This window comes from Ruditapes philippinarum, unplaced genomic scaffold (genome assembly GCF_026571515.1).
Source record: "Ruditapes philippinarum isolate M1 unplaced genomic scaffold, ASM2657151v2 ctg2835_1_1_1_1, whole genome shotgun sequence".
Classification (NCBI taxonomy): domain Eukaryota; kingdom Metazoa; phylum Mollusca; class Bivalvia; order Venerida; family Veneridae; genus Ruditapes; species Ruditapes philippinarum.
The window spans coordinates 378,421-394,523 of record NW_026854598.1 but is presented as its reverse complement, the minus strand read 5'-3'; the positions used below and the strand labels follow the sequence as shown (position 1 = coordinate 394,523).

General features: G+C 34.2%; 2 protein-coding genes across 2 annotated transcripts in view; both read left to right on the top strand.

The window, feature by feature from the left end:
* LOC132740542 (uncharacterized protein C5orf34 homolog) overlaps positions 1 to 8,213 on the top strand; it is a 44,461-nt gene extending 36,248 nt beyond the window's left edge. The window contains exons 9-11 of the mRNA XM_060728462.1: positions 3,158 to 3,256; positions 6,684 to 6,724; positions 7,753 to 8,213. Coding sequence (XP_060584445.1) covers positions 3,158 to 3,256; positions 6,684 to 6,724; positions 7,753 to 8,183 — 571 coding nt within the window. The 3' untranslated portion in view covers positions 8,184 to 8,213. The remainder of the gene's footprint in view (positions 1 to 3,157; positions 3,257 to 6,683; positions 6,725 to 7,752) is intronic.
* Positions 8,214 to 13,517: 5,304 nt separating this feature from the next.
* Positions 13,518 to 14,712, top strand: LOC132740540 (neuropeptides capa receptor-like). The gene has a single exon (XM_060728461.1). It carries the CDS (start codon positions 13,526 to 13,528, stop codon positions 14,600 to 14,602), a length of 1,077 nt encoding a protein of 358 aa, XP_060584444.1. The 5' UTR covers positions 13,518 to 13,525; the 3' UTR covers positions 14,603 to 14,712.
* Positions 14,713 to 16,103: the final 1,391 nt, after the last annotated feature.

Genomic DNA, 16,103 nt, shown 5'->3' with positions numbered 1-16,103 from the left:
AAAAGGGTATGTTTTGCTGCAGAGTTGTTGAGATCATTAACTTCAAACCAATTGCCTCTCACTGCTTTGGGTTCAATGGGTTCAATATTCCGGGTCTTTGGATTTAGATTTACCCTTGTCCGTCTGTCTGTCCTTTCTGTCCGTCCATTATTCTCTTTTGTGTCGCACGTAACTAAAAAAGTATTTGACCTAGGGTCATGAAACTTTACAGGAATGTTGATCAGCATGCCTAGTTGTGCACCTGGGTATTTTCGTCTGGATATTTTTTAGTATTTTCAGAGATATTGCCCTTGACTTAGTAAAATTTTGCAATTTTCAACATGTGTCGCACGTAACTCAAAAAGTATTTGACTTAGAGTCATGTAACTTTACAGGAATATTGATCAGCATGTGCAGTTGTGCACCAGGTATTTTCGTCTGGATTTATTTAGCATTTTTAGAGTTATTGCCCTTCACTTAAAATTTTTTTGCAATTTTCAACTTGTGTCGCAAGTTACTCAAAAAAGGATTTGACATAGTCATTGGGCAGGTTGCTCAGCATATTTAGATTTGCACCTGGGGTTTCGCTTGTGGATTTATCCAGTATTTGTAGAGTTAATTCCCTTGACTTAGTAAAAAGATTGACAGAACAGTGGCGCGGTGGGGGCACCCGTGTCCTATGGACACATTTCTAGTTATTTTATATTTAAAAAGAGACTGTGTAGCAATTATCAATATTTTTCTAATATCAAATTTGAGCATAGTATATAACTATTAAAAGTGCAATTCTGTGGTTTCTAAAGTAAACAGTAAAAGAAATGTACTGTATTCATCAGTGAATCAGGTATTTGAATCAAGATAAAGTACATGTACTTTTAAAAATCACATCATGTATTTCAACCTGGCATCCATTATTGAGAACTTTTTCTTTTTTTCTTGTATCTTGTAGCCTGGAACCCCGTTGAGTCGATCTATTTACCCATAAATCACAACTGCTTTTAGAAAATTCAAATCTCCTTGAATATTTATTTTGATCTTATTGCCATAATATTTACATGACAAACATCACTGATATATAGTTTTTAGCTCGATTTTTCTATGAAAAGGGGAGCTATCCTACTCGCCCCGGCGTCGGCGTCGGCGTCGGCGTTGGCGTCACACCTTGGTTAAGTTTTTCGTACCACCCCACTTTATTTCAGAAGTATTACAAGTATGGCTTTGAAACTTACCATACTTGTTCACCATCATAACCTCCATCTACAGACAAGAGTACATAACTCTGTCAAGGTTTTTGACAGAATTATGGCCCTTTTTTGACTTAGAAAGTGTATTGAGCTTGGTTAAGTTTTTTGTACCACCTCACTTTATTTCAAAACCATTGGAGGTATTGCTTTGAAACTGACCATACTTGTTTACCATCACGACCTTCATCAACAGACAAGAGGACATAACTCTGTCAAGGTTTTTGACAGAATTATGCCCCTTTTTGACTTAGAAAATACATTGAATATGGGTAAAATCCACTTATTGCCTTAACCCTTTGAGATATTGCTTTGAAACTTTTAATGCTATTTCACATCATTACCCCCATCTGTACGCAAGAGAAGGTAACTCTGTCAAGGATTTGTTTTAAAAATTAAGGCCTTTTATCGACTTAGAATCTTGGTTAAGTTTTTAGTACCAGTCCACTTTTTGACTGAACTGTTTGAGATATTAATTTGAAAGTTGGAATACTTGTTTACAATCATGATTCCCAAACATGTCCAGGAGAAGGTAATTCTGTCAAAGATTTTATTTGAATTATGGCCCTTAACTGTCAATGTTTTGTATTATAGGCAAGCACTAAAAAACTTAAAAAATCTAAAAAAATTCATTCCTATCCACTTGTTCACTTTACCATAAATTATGTCATAATAAAATAATTCTTCACTAAATATCTTAATGCTCATGGCCATTGTTCACTTTAAAAATACAGAGATTCTTGTATTGCCTTTTACTGCAAAAACTTTTTTTATTGGCAAGCAATAAAAAAGTCGAGCGCGCTGTCTTACGGACAGCTCTTGTTAGCTTTGGAACATACGGATATTCACAGACATGTCAAACAAGTTGATGAATAAGGTCACACCATTATATCGATGCATTGTGAGAATTATCGCTCAGTTAGCCAAAGTTTGGGAAGCCGTACTCATATTTATGTTAGATATTTCAGTAAATTAGAAACATTGATGTCTGTTTTAAAGTGTCAGCATAAATTTAGGAACTTTTAACAGACAGCAAATGTACTTTTAATAAGCACACTATATATAAGTCTATTTATCATCTTCAACGTCTTACAGTACTGGAAACATGATTTTGATCATTTTAATGCACAAAAATAAATGCGAAAGATTTTTATGACACTGTTGTATTGAGAATGTTAACAATCAGTAGCTGACGTATTTTGCAAAAAATCTAAAGATTTGTAAATAGATCAATACAATGAAAAGCACGATACAATGGGGTTCCACTAAACTGATCAGTTAAGTTTAGTTACACCTGCGCCTCATATTTTTGTTGTAGTTTATTGTTTAACAAACACAGCAAAAGTTAGAAGAATAAAGATTAAAGTTCTGGAAAATATTATGATAGACATGTTTATATTCAATCATAATTTATTTCATTTAATGTTTATAATTGGCAATCATGTACACAACATGGCTGCAAACACCTATCTGCTGCCAAGCGAGTAAAGTTTTTTACCTGAAATACATTTTAACAGTTTCCAAAGCAAAAAAACAAGAGTTACCTTACTATTGTTTAGTACATCTATACCTTGCATTGTCTGTTTGTAGGGATTTTCTCTATGGCATTTTTCAAACATTTTATTGATTGTTTACCAACTGCTTTATAAAACGGTACTAAAAGTAAAATGGTGAAATAATTTATTTTGCTGTTCATTTGAATAAAATAATAAGTTTTCTAAGTTGTATATGGAACAAATTGATGAAAATACAATAAGAAAGTGAAAGTAAAACTCCTGACAAACATGTATAAAGTCTATGGGGCACTTGAGGCTGTTTATGCCAAATACCTTGAAATAACAGTAACACGGAGATTATTAGACACCAGTATATATATATATATATGATGCAGTTATAGAATTATGATGAATGATTTTAACGTATTGTCCTTTTTCCAGATATGTTGATATAGCAAATGAATGGGCAGAATGGGTCAATAGCTCTCCATCTCAGAGACAACAATTTTACAAGGCCAAGTCTGCCAGCAATTACAATATGTAAGTATTATTTATAAGTTCGGAGAAAAGTTAGTTAATTTGTACCTGTATTTTTAGCTCACCTGTCACAAAGTGACAGGGTGAGCTTTTGTGATCGCTTTACTTCGGCGTCTGTACGTCGTCCGTCTGTCGTTCGTCTGTCGTCCGTCCGTAAACTTTTACTTTAAATGACATCTTCTCATAAACCACTAAGCCAATTCCATCCAAACTTCACAGGAATGTTCCTTTGGTGGTCACCTTTAAAAATTGTTCAAAGAATTTAATTCCATGCAGAACTCTGGTTGCGATGGCAACCGAAAGAAAAAACTTTAAATATCTTCTTTTAAAAATCCTAAGAGCTAGAGCTTAGATATTTAGCATGAAACATGTTCTAATGGGTGTCTACCAAGTTTTTTCAAATAAAAGCCTTGGGGTCAAAATTGACCCCGCCCCAGGGGGGTCATTGATTTTCCCTTTATGCATAATATTATAGTAAAAACTTAAAATATCTTCTTTTAAAGATTTTAAAGAGCTTGAGCTAAGATCTTTAGCATGAAACATGTTCTAATGGGTGTCTACAAAGTTTGTTCAAATAAAAGCCCGGGGGTCAAAATTGGCCCCGCCCCGGGGGTCATTGATTTTCCTTATATGTGTATAGCAAAAACTTAAAAAATATTCTTTGAAAAAACCCAAATAGCTAGAGTTTAGATATTAGACATGAAACATCTTCTTGTGAGTGTTTACCAAGTTTGTTCAAATAAAAGCCCTGGGGTCAAAATTGGCTCCGCCCTGGGGGTCATTGATTTTCCTTTTATATATATATAGCAAAAGCTTAAAAAATCTTCTTTGAAAAAAACAAAATAGCTGGAGTTTAGATATTAGACATGAAACATCTTCTTGTGAGTGTCTACCAAGTTTGTTCAAATAAAAGCCCTGGGGTCAAAATTGGCCCCACACTGGGTGTTATTGATTTTCCTTATATTTGTTTAGCAAAAACTTAAAAATCTTCTTTGAAAAAACCCAAATAGCAAGAGTTTAGATATTAAGCATGAAACATCTTCTAGTTATTGTCTACAAAGTTTGTTCAAATAAAAGCCCTGGAGTCAAAATTGGCCCCGCCCCAGGGGTGTCATTGGTTTTAACTATATGTGTATAGTAAAAACTAAAAAATATATTCTTTTAAAAAAAACCAATAAGCTAGAGCTTAGATGTTTAGCATGAAACATCTTATGGGTGTCTACCAAATTTGTTCAAATAAAAGCGGTAGATTGTTGTTATTAACCAGGTTTTCAACGAAAACCGGGTTATTGTAATGCCGAAGTCGGCGGGCAGGCGGGCGTCAACTTTTGGTTTGCGCTCAATAACTTGAGTTTGCTTTGGCCTATTGACACCAAACTTGGTGTATGGATAGCTTATATCAAGAGGCAGCTTGGGATTGCTACCCAGGTGTCTGTGATCAAGGTCAAGGTCACTGTTACTAAAAATAGAAATTCAGTTGTTATTAACCAGGTTTTCAACGAAAACCGGGTTATTGTAATGCCGAAGTCGGCGGGCAGGCGGGCGTCAACTTTTGGTTTCCGCTCAATAACTTTAGTTTGCTTTGGCCTATTGACACCAAACTTGGTGTATGGATAGCTTATATCAAGAGGCAGCTTGGGATTGCTACCCAGGTGTCTGTGATCAAGGTCAAGGTCACTGTTCCTAAAAATAGAAATTCAGTTTCCGCTCAATAACTTGAATTTGCTTTGACTTATTGACACCAAACTTGGTGTATGGATAGCTTATATCAAGAGGCAGCTTGGGATTGCTACCCAGGTGTCTGTGATCAAGGTCAAGGTTACTAAAAATAGAAATTCAGTTTCCGCTCAATAACTTGAGTTTGCTTTGGCCTATTGACACCAAACTTGGTGTATGGATAGCTTATATCAAGAGGCAGCTTGGGATTGCTACCCAGGTGTCTGTGATCAAGGTCAAGGTCACTGTTACTAAAAATAGAAATTAAGTTTCTGCTCAATAACTTGAGTTTGCTTTGGCCTATTGACACCAAACTTGGTGTATGGATAGCTTATATCAAGAAGCAGCTTGGGATTGCTATCCAGGTGTCTGTGATCAAGGTCAAGGTCACTGTTACTAAAAATAAAAATTCAGTTTCAGCTCAATAACTGGAGATTGCTTTGGCCTATTGACACCAAACTTGGTGTATGGATAGCTTATATCAAGAGGCAGTATGGGATTACTATCCAGGTGTCTGTGATCAAGGTCAAGGTCACTGTTACTAAAAATAGAAATTTAGTTTCCGCTCTATAACTTGAGTTTGCTTTGGCCTATTGACACCTTACTTGGTGTATGGATAGCTTATATCAAGAGGCAGCTTGGGATTGCTACCCAGGTGTCTGTTATCAAGGTCAAGGTCACGGTTACCAAAAATAGAAATTAAGTTTCTGCTCAATAACTTGAGTTTGCTTTGGCCTACTGACACCAAACTTGGTGTATGGATAGCTTATATCAAGAGGCAGCTTGGGATTGCTATCCAGGTGTCTGTGATTTAGGTCAAGGTCACTGTTATTAAAAATAGAAATTCAGTTTCCACTAAATAACTTTAGTTTACTTTGGCCTTTTGACACCAAACTTGATGAATGGGTAGCTTATATCAAGAGGCAGCTTGGGATTGCTACCTAGGTGTCTGTGATCAAGGTTAATGTATTTAGTTTTCATGTTATAACTTGAGTTTGCTTTGACCTTTTGACAATAAACTTGCTGAGTGGCAGCTTTGGATTGCTTCTTAGAAATCTGGGAGCAAGTTCAAGGTCATTTGCTTACAATAGAATTTTCAGCTTCTACTCAATAACTTCAGTGTACTTTGACCTATTGATTGCAGTCACATCAAAATTTGGTGGTTGAAAACCTGGTTTTCGTCGCATTGCGGTGCTTCTTGTTCATTATATGTGTGTAGTTAAAACTTAAATTCGTGAAACATCTTCTAATGGTTGTTTTCCAAGTTTGTTCAAATAAAAGCCCTGGGGTTTAAACTGGCCCCGCTCAGGGTGCCTTTATACAGGTGAGTGACCTCAGGGCCATCATGGCCCTCTTGTTTATCTCTACCGATATATTTGATATATTGGTTTAGTTTTGTACCACCTTTATTTAAGGGGCCTCTGTGGCAGTGCTAAGGTTTTTGACTTCAAACCACTTGCCTCTGAACGCTGTAGGCTCGGATTCCAACAGGGACTTTGGATTTTTTCATGTGAGGCAGCTATCCGGCTAGCTTACAGAATGTCAGTGTTTCTACTCAGGTACCCGTTTTTGCCTGAAAATAATGCACAGAGGATCACCTGAGGTCTTTCTCCACCAGTAAAGCGGGAATATTGTCATGTCAGTGTGATGTTTAACCCAACAAAACAAAACAAAAACTTTGTGCTCATGATTATTCTTTTGTAATTTTATTCAGGTCTGTTGAAAGAGAGCTACAGAAGATTCAATGTTTTAATTGTATCCTTTATAACATTAAATATTATTATTTGAATCAAATACATTTCTATTCTAGATTTTATATTGGGTCGTCTAGTTGGCCAACTAATGAATGAATGAATTAATTAATTAGATAATTAGTTAATTAAATCGCCGCCGTATTACTTATACTGTGTTACCTATACTGTGTTGAAGCGATGTAAAACCCAACCAAAAATATGTATATATATACACAATTTATAAACATATGAAGTAAAAACATTTTAAACTATTTTTAAAGTTACTAGGTTATTTCTTATTTTGTGACCTTTAATATTATTTCGTCATCAATTTCGATATATGTCATCCATTTTCATATAAACTTTGACATTATTTCAAGAATAGATGACCAACTAACATTTGCATTGTATTATTTTTAACCAGATAAAAAGAATACAGGTTACTGAAATGTCAAAGCTAGTTTGAACTTATTCATATGCCAAAAAGTACAGGTAACGAATCTAAATGAATTTTGACTTATTTTAAGAAGTTTTTATATGTATATTCACAGTTCGCCATAGTTTGTCTGCCAATAAAATCACTCTATTTTGTTTAAATTTTGCCCCAGTGCTGGTATGTATTAAATTTATATGTAAATGAGCCAGTTTATATGTTTAAGATTGTTTATACTCAGTGCCGACATATGTCCGAGATTTTTACAGCGTCCTTACTGGTCCACTGTTGTAGTCTCATCGCGGACGTCTTTTCATGCCGACTCTTCCTGGACCTGTTCTTCGTTCGATGGTGGTGAAGGAGTCGACAATACTGCCAAGCCAACCCCTCCTGCCTAAAAAAACTCTTAGAACAAGTACAAACCTTCAATCTGCACTGGTATGATATATTAGTAATTTTTATCCCCCCCCCCCCATGGGAGGCATAACTTAATCGCACCGTCTGTCCGGCCGTCTATGTGCCCCAACTTCATTCATGTCCGGACAGTAACTTTGTCATACATTGAGGGATTTTGAAATAACTTGGCTCAAATATTTTCCTTAACTCCTGATAACCAGATATCGTTGATAATTCTGTGCTGAAAAAGATAGGAGCAGATTCACAGTCTGGTGCTTTTAAACCTTACAATACAACAGATAACCAGTCTAGGCCGAGTATATTACGTAATTCAGACACATCGAGGTCAAAGGTGAGTGGACAAGCCAATGACCGGACAGTTCAAATCCATTCACCGCCATCTGACAAATTTAGACCAACTGGAAGTGTATCTTCACATGTGAATGTTTCTTCAAATTTGATAGGTTCGTTTAACAGGCCAAAAAATGAAAGAATTAATCCTATTGGCCAATATTCTAAACCGGCAAAGAATGCATGGTCGTCTAATGAATCGAGATGCTCTGGTTTAGAAGGTTTTAATTCAGTGAGAGAAGCTCTTTTAAGAACTTCAAGTGCTATTAAAGACATTGATCAAATTCTTGAAAAAAGATGATGTACTCTTTAAGAACTACATGTATATACGATTTTTAGCTCGACTATACGAAGTATATGGAGAGCTGTCCTACTCGCCCCGGCGTCGGCGTCCGCGTCTGCGTCCGCGTCCAGATTTTAGATTAAAGTTTTGGTGCAGTAAAATATTTTTCACTATAACTTTGTCATTTCTTAAGGTATCAACTTCAAACTTCAAATATATGTTCCTTATCATCAACCACATCTTATGTGACAAGGTTCATAACTCTAGCACCAATATTTTCAGATTTATCTCCCCTTGAACTTAGAATTTTCCTTAAAAAATACTATTTTTGACTGTTACTTCTTTATTTCTTAAGGGATCAACCTCATACTTCAAATATATGTACCTTATCATCATCCCCATCTTATGTGACAAGGTTCATAACTCTAGCACCAATATTTTCAGATTTATCTCCCCTTGAACTTAGAATTTTTCTAAAAAAATACTATTTCTTACTGTTTCTTCTTTATTTCTTAAGGGATCAACCTCATACTTCAAATATATTTACGCTATCATCATCCCCATCTTATGTGACAAGGTTCATAACTCTAGCACCAATATTGCAAGAATTATCTCTCCATAAACTTAGATTTTTTTACTAGAAAAATGTTATTTTTTATTATAACTTTTTTATTTTTAAAGGTATCTACCTCAAACTTCTAATACTTATTCCTTATCATCAATTACATTTTATGTGACAATGTTCATAACTCTTGAAGCAATATTTACAGATTTATCTGTCTTTGAACTTAGGATTTTCTTTAAGAAATATAATAACTTCTTTTCTTTTTAAGGTATCTACTTCAAACTTCAAATATATATTTCTTATCATTACACAAATGTTGTGTGACAAGGTCCATAACTCTAGCATGACTATTTCTAGAATTATTCCCCTTGATCTTGGAATTAATGTTAACAAATGTTTTTTTTCTTCTATAACTTAATACATAATTATACATAATGGATTTTTCTTTCATAGTTTTGTCCTCCTTACTGCGTCCAGTATTTTATTAGTCGAGCTTTGCTGTCTCCTGTGACAGCTCTTGTTTATATCATATTCAGGATAACAAATGATAAAGTGTTACGGTATAAGTTATTTTTCTTTATATATCTTATAGATTTTTAGGGAGACATTTTCATTTGTCTTCTCAGTGAATATCAAAATTACCTGGTGTCATTTGTTTTTGCAAGGTTGTGTAGCATTTTGAAATGGAATCTTTCAGTCTGTAGCAACCTTAAGTATTATGATGGTTCAGATGTAAACAAAGACATATAACAAAATATACATGCTATGAAATACATCATTGTGTCAAGGCTTTAAAAAATGGAATGAGTGTGTCTTATAACATCAATTATATAAAATATTAATGATTTGACACTTTAAATAATTGATAACGTTATTATTTATTTACTTATTTATTGAATTTATTATTATACTAATTTATCTAATTTATTAAGTTTTCTTTTATTACCATGGTAATATGTTATGAAAATACTGAATAAATAGAATATATGTCTTTGATTTTTTTTGCTCTTTGTGCCCAAGATCCTTATATTGTCTACATTCGGCACTGTTTGGAGAGGTTTGCTAACTTTTCCCCATTATAAGGTAGTTGAACTTTTGTCAGATTCTACCAGACTTTTACTGCATATAGTCCCAAATGGGGACTGTGCATAGACCACTATCAAATATTATATATGATAAACAAGATCAACAAGGAAAGGCGGCATTCAATGAACGCAACCCCCAAACGACATGGCAACAAAAACCAGCGGCAAGAAACCCTGGAGAACCCAAAACAAAAATAGGACAGGTTGCAAGGCAGTGTACGGACGGGATAATCACAATAATGATACTAAAAAGTAAAGGATGTGAAATCAGATATATTTTTGGCTAGTCACGTAAACTGTCGTAGTCGTACCGTATTTTATGCAATGTAAATCTATAAGGAGCTCAGCTCTCGGACCAAATCCTTTAATGCCTGTATCGTGTACAATAAACTATGTTTAATCTACCACCAATAAATGTGGTTAGTTATCAGTACAATGTAGGCAGAAGCTCTTTGAACATATGCAATGCAGATCATCATAATTTTAGATAATAAATCTCCAAATCTATTTCCTTTTGCCATTTTCTAATGAGTAGACTAGAATTAATTTACCATATCATAACAACTTTGATGAATGATATTAGGTATCTCAAATACCAAAAAAAAAGGTATCGGAAAAAATACGAATTCATAAATTTCTTAGCAGATCAGTAAAGTTACCGTAAAGTCACATACAAGAAGTTGACGAACTTATGAGATAATTTCATCACATATATCGTTGTCACCATTATTACCTTTGTCAGTAATGATGATTATAGGAAGAAGAGGATAAAATAATTTAACAACTGATATACAGCTGTGAATTATTATTTTATATCATACTGAAGAATAATCAATAAGATAATATTCGTATAACACACTCGGGCATGGTAAAAAGAGGTAACTTATTTCTAAACAATGTTATTTTGATTACCATGCTATCATTGTTTTACCCAATTTACATTATTATAAATGTTCGTTTCTTATTTTCCATGTCTAGTTGTCTTGGCTTATGTAATTATTTCATCAAAACGTGTTCTAAAATATAGGTAATATATCATCTTGTCTATTTTATTATTACACAGGATTAAGTGGAATTCGCGCCCATTTTCGGTATCTATTTATAGTGTTTAAATACCTAGTGTGTGTGAGTGTGTTGTGTGTGTGTGTGTGTGCGTGCGTGCGTGTGTATGTATTCTAGGCTTAACGAGGGTCCATCCGCCGTTTCCGGCACTGAGATCACGGACCCTCGACTTGTCACCATTCATGTCCTTAAATGTTACTATCAACCAAAAGTGATCTATATATTTTGAATTCACTTATTCACTGAATGATACTGAATATGTATGGAAGTCGATTTTAATGATGATAGTATTTTGATGCATGGGATGCCAATGAGACCATTATAGTTCATCATGGAGAAAAATAAAATGTGTGCTGCCAAAATAAATGATCACATGATTCGTACGAGTTTCATTAACTATAGGCAATCTAAGTTTCCATTAACTGTAGGCAATCTTGGTTTTGATTTACTAAAGGCAATCTAAGCTTCCATCAGTTTTAGGAAATCCAAGCTTCCATTTATGTAGAAAATCTAAGCTTTCGTTAACTGTAGAAAATTTATACTTTCGTAACTGTAAGATATCTGAGTAACCAAGCTGAATATCATACTCTGCACTTAAGTACTATAAAAAATAGTCATTTTCCTGTAGAAAAACACTTGTTTATAATGACCGCACACGAACACGCACTAAATAATGAACATTAGAGTTGAGTGTTTTTGTAGTTTTTAGCTTAGAATAACATGACAAACCGGTTTAATATTAACTAAAAAAGTAAGAAATGAGGAGATACCTCTATTCCAGATAAAACGTATACTATATCATTATTTTCAGTGGTCCTTACTTTCTCGCTATTCAAATATTAACTTTCCCCTGCAATTATAAGGCAGTTCTTGTTTTATACAACCAAACTTATTAGTATATTTCATTATTTCTTGAGGTAGCTGTATTTTTGTTCAAAAACTTTTTTTTTTGTAAATCAAAGTCATTTTATTTCAGAACATTCGGGTTGCCGGAAAACATCTTTCCGACACGTACAGTTTCTAGGATGGTTCAATATATTCATACGATATTTGTGATAGAGTAAATTAACAAAATTTACACTATTAACGGCTCATAGCGAGTTGTCAAACATTTTAAGCTTCTAAACAAATGTAAAGAAACGGAAACGTGCAAAGTCACCGTTACTAATTTCGTGCTATCATTAATCTCAAGTTAAAGATATACTATAAGCTCATCCTTAAGTAAAATATTTTCATCACAGAAATTTATTAAAATATATAAAATTCTAACTGTATGTGTAATTTGAATAAAAGAATGAATAAACTATGTACAAGAAGCTGTGTTCCCAATTTCAGGTAAAGTGTGTGAAGTCAAAACATGTTTATTTAATTTTTACAAAGAACCATCCTCACATTCAAGGAGAGATAACTTCAAGGGCGGATGATGACCCCCCGTTCTTTTTCACCTTTTTTGTTTAAATCATGATTTTTTACCGTGCAAAGTTTTTAAAGGGTACAGATAAAGTTATATCTGATGAATTATTTTCATTTAATATAATTAGCAAAATTATATTGTTTTCATGGTAATGTGGTCGAGTCTTGAAAGAGTTGTCAAACACATGAACACAAAATGTGCCAGCTGATATTAAAGTAGGACTACAACCATTAACAATCATTTTGTGCATTCGTCATATGCTTTTCATGCCAATAAAATACCATTTTTCTTTCATACAAGCATTTTGGAAGTATTTTTTTAAGTTCAAAACATAATTTATATTGCTTTACGCGCTTTATTTAAAAAGAATTACCACCGCTTGTTTAAATTATCATTCTTTGCCTTTGTAAAAATATGCTAAAAGTTCCAATCACGGCCCTAATGCGGAACACGTCACATACTTTAGGACTGACACCTATAGTGAATCAATCTACATGACTGATAAATAATATTATGTGAATAGACAATGTTGGAATTTAGCGCTATTTACCAACGGACACCAGCATGAAATCGATTTCCATCCAATACATATTCATAATGATGGACTATCTACTGGCATTGGTTGCTACAGGGTGATGACATCACATGGTAACAGTTTTTGTATAAAGGAAGCCAACGCACGTTAAGATACCTCATTTACAATTTAGCAACACTTGACCACCATCATTGTCTTGGAATTTCCATTTCGATTCAGAAAATCACCATTGTCTTGGAATTTCCATTCATCACATCAGGGTGTTGAAACTTGTAAAGTAAGTAAAGGAATGCTGATTATTTTATCATTTTAAATCATATATTACATTTTATTTTCATTAGATATTCTCATTTAATAAGTTGTTTTAATTGGTTACGAATTAACCATTGTGCAATAGGTAATGTAACTGTTATAACACGAAGGTCATAATTCAAGTTATTTTAAAACACATGTACTTTCATCTTTTTGCTACTTTTATATCATCTGGATATACGACACATTTAGTTAAAACAAAATACAATAAACTTTTCGTAATTTAAATAATAATAATAATAATAAAATATCACATTTCGAATCAATTGAAACTAAACTGCTTTTCTTGTTGCTTCAGGTGTTTTAGAAGATTTAAAACATAGTCCGGAAAAAATGAGTTCATCATCATACATTCAAAGCTCGTCTTTTGAACAGAATCAAACCAACATGACAACAGTGTATTCAAATACACTTGCCGGTCCTGAAGATACCCTAGCAGTAGTCGAAGCGTATGCAGTACCTGTCATTTGTGTTGGTGGCCTGATTGGGAACACCATCTCTGCCATTGTCTTCCTACAAAAGTCGTTGAGGGAAAACTCTTCAAGCTTGTTTTTGGCGGCCAGAAGTATCTCAGATAATGGTTTTCTCGCAACGTTACTTACGATATGGGCCTCGTCTTATTATGACCTCCGCCTTGGAAACATCCCTCCTATGTGTCAACTGTTGATTTTCTTAACATACGTCTTCGGGTGTTTTTCAATATGGCTTGTTGTTTTCGTAACTGCTGAAAACTACATAAGGATCTGCCGACCGTTCCTTGTACAAAATATGTGCAACACTAGGAATGCAAAGGTATCTATGCTGATTCTTCTAGCGGTGATTCTCTTGACGTACAACTTTCCATTTTGGACAATTGGAGGAGCTTGCATTCCACTCAGAAAATATTACGATTTCATTCAGATACTAGTTTACATAGACGCGGTGCTTACACTCATTGTTCCGGCAATCATTATGGCCTTACTGATGTCGGCAATAGCTGCAACAACAATTGCATCTTGCGAACGCCGCCGCCGAAGAAGTACGTCGTCCTGCACCAATGTCAAAAGCCCGTTGATGAAAGTAACCACTATGCTTTTAGCGGTCACGTTTAGTTTCTTCCTACTGAATATACCACATCACGTTGTTAGACTAAGGCTGATGGTTTTGGCTTTTGTTGAGAAGAACGTGAATACTTCGTTGTCTATTGAAATCGTGATGCAGTCCGTTTCCCAGCTGCTTTATTATTTATCTGTGTCCACAAACGTTCTGATTTACTCTGTTTTCAGTGGAAAATTCCGGAAAACTTTGAGGGACATTTTCAAAAGGAAATCAACAAACAGAACTATCACACATAACGTGCGTGATGTCTTTTATCCAACGCGCAGGGTAAACATATCCATGGAGGAGATACTTGACAAGGACAACAACGACAAATATCCTGAGGAAGCTTTCCCTTTGCGGCGTTTCGAAAGCTCGATTCTTTAAAAAAAAGCGGCAGACGCTTGTTTTTGTATGACTTGCAAAGTTTATAGTCTGACAGTGCTATTAAATCAATGTGGCCATAAATGCTTCGCTAGTAATGTGATAAATGTGATATTGTTCAGGAAAATGTAAAAAAAGGTATTTTTTATTTACTTGTATTTTTATACATTCATTTTTGTAAATATTCACATAGTCCGATTGTCTTCAGGCAAAATAATGACAAAAATATTAAAATGATCTTTTGTACTCAACTCGCGCTAAAATTACATTTCTAAAAGTTTCAGCATGAATTTCTCTTTAAATTCTATATATTTTGGATTTGACACATAAATATATCTTTATATGTTGAACAAAATTTAGACGCCCATAGAATCACCGAATAATTTTAAAACAAGTCAGGTGACTGGAACAAATCATTGAAGTTACATTAACAGATATTGTGGATATTGTATGATTGAAACAAGTCAAAATCATTCATTTGACATGTTCTTTAACGTTTCCAGAGTTCACTGTTACAACTATTGTGAAGTCCTAGCGCTCTAACCTGACCCACGCGGGTCAGGTTAGGAAACCACCATTTTATTCTTTATATGGAGGAAAGTTTTGTTCCTTTGACTGTCTAATATATTCATTTTGAGGGCATTTACAGAATTAGGGATGAAAAAATTCAAAACTAAGAAATGAAAATTTTGCCTGTGTCTCCCTTTAACAAATACGCCTTGTTCTTGTATTAAATACATTTTATTTTGGTTGGGGTTTATGATGCACCTACATTCTAAAGGTAATATGGCGACTTTCAAGCATTACTGATGGTGCCCCATCCGTTCATTATTTCAGACATAAAGGCATCTGAGTAGAACCACCGTCTTTCCTTAGCTAGCACGATAGCCTACCATCACATGGATGAATGCAAATTTTGTCGGGATTTGAACCCACAGCGGTAAGGGTCTAGTAGACATGGACACCCCGTTCATTCAATGAATTGGCATTTGTATTGTTTTAAACATTCCTTAGTTGTAAATATGGACACACTTGTGCTTGTTTTTGTACAAATACTTATAAGTAATGATCTCATATTTGTGTGATTATATGCGTCTGTGAACTTTTACAGAAAGATCTCAATTCTATTTTTACTTGTTTTCTTGTGTATTTAGATAACATAATATTTAAGAAATTACACCGAATGCATTTATAGAAAACTGTTCAAAGTGGTGGTTCCTCGAGAGCTTCGGCAAGAAAAAACCTTAATAGTTGACCGTTCCAAATTAATTTAAAACTGCGTTAAACATAGATACTTTTTTATATGTTTCCGTCCATTAGAATTTTAAGATTGTGATTTGTGAAGACGTGTCGTACACAATATTGTGCTTGATAAATTTATGATATTAAAATATCATGATAACAAAACTGTTTGTCTTTATTGAATTTAAGCAATGTTCTTTCTGTTCCCAAAACGTATTAGTTCAAGCAAAGTATGAAATATGAAACATATACACTGTTTGCT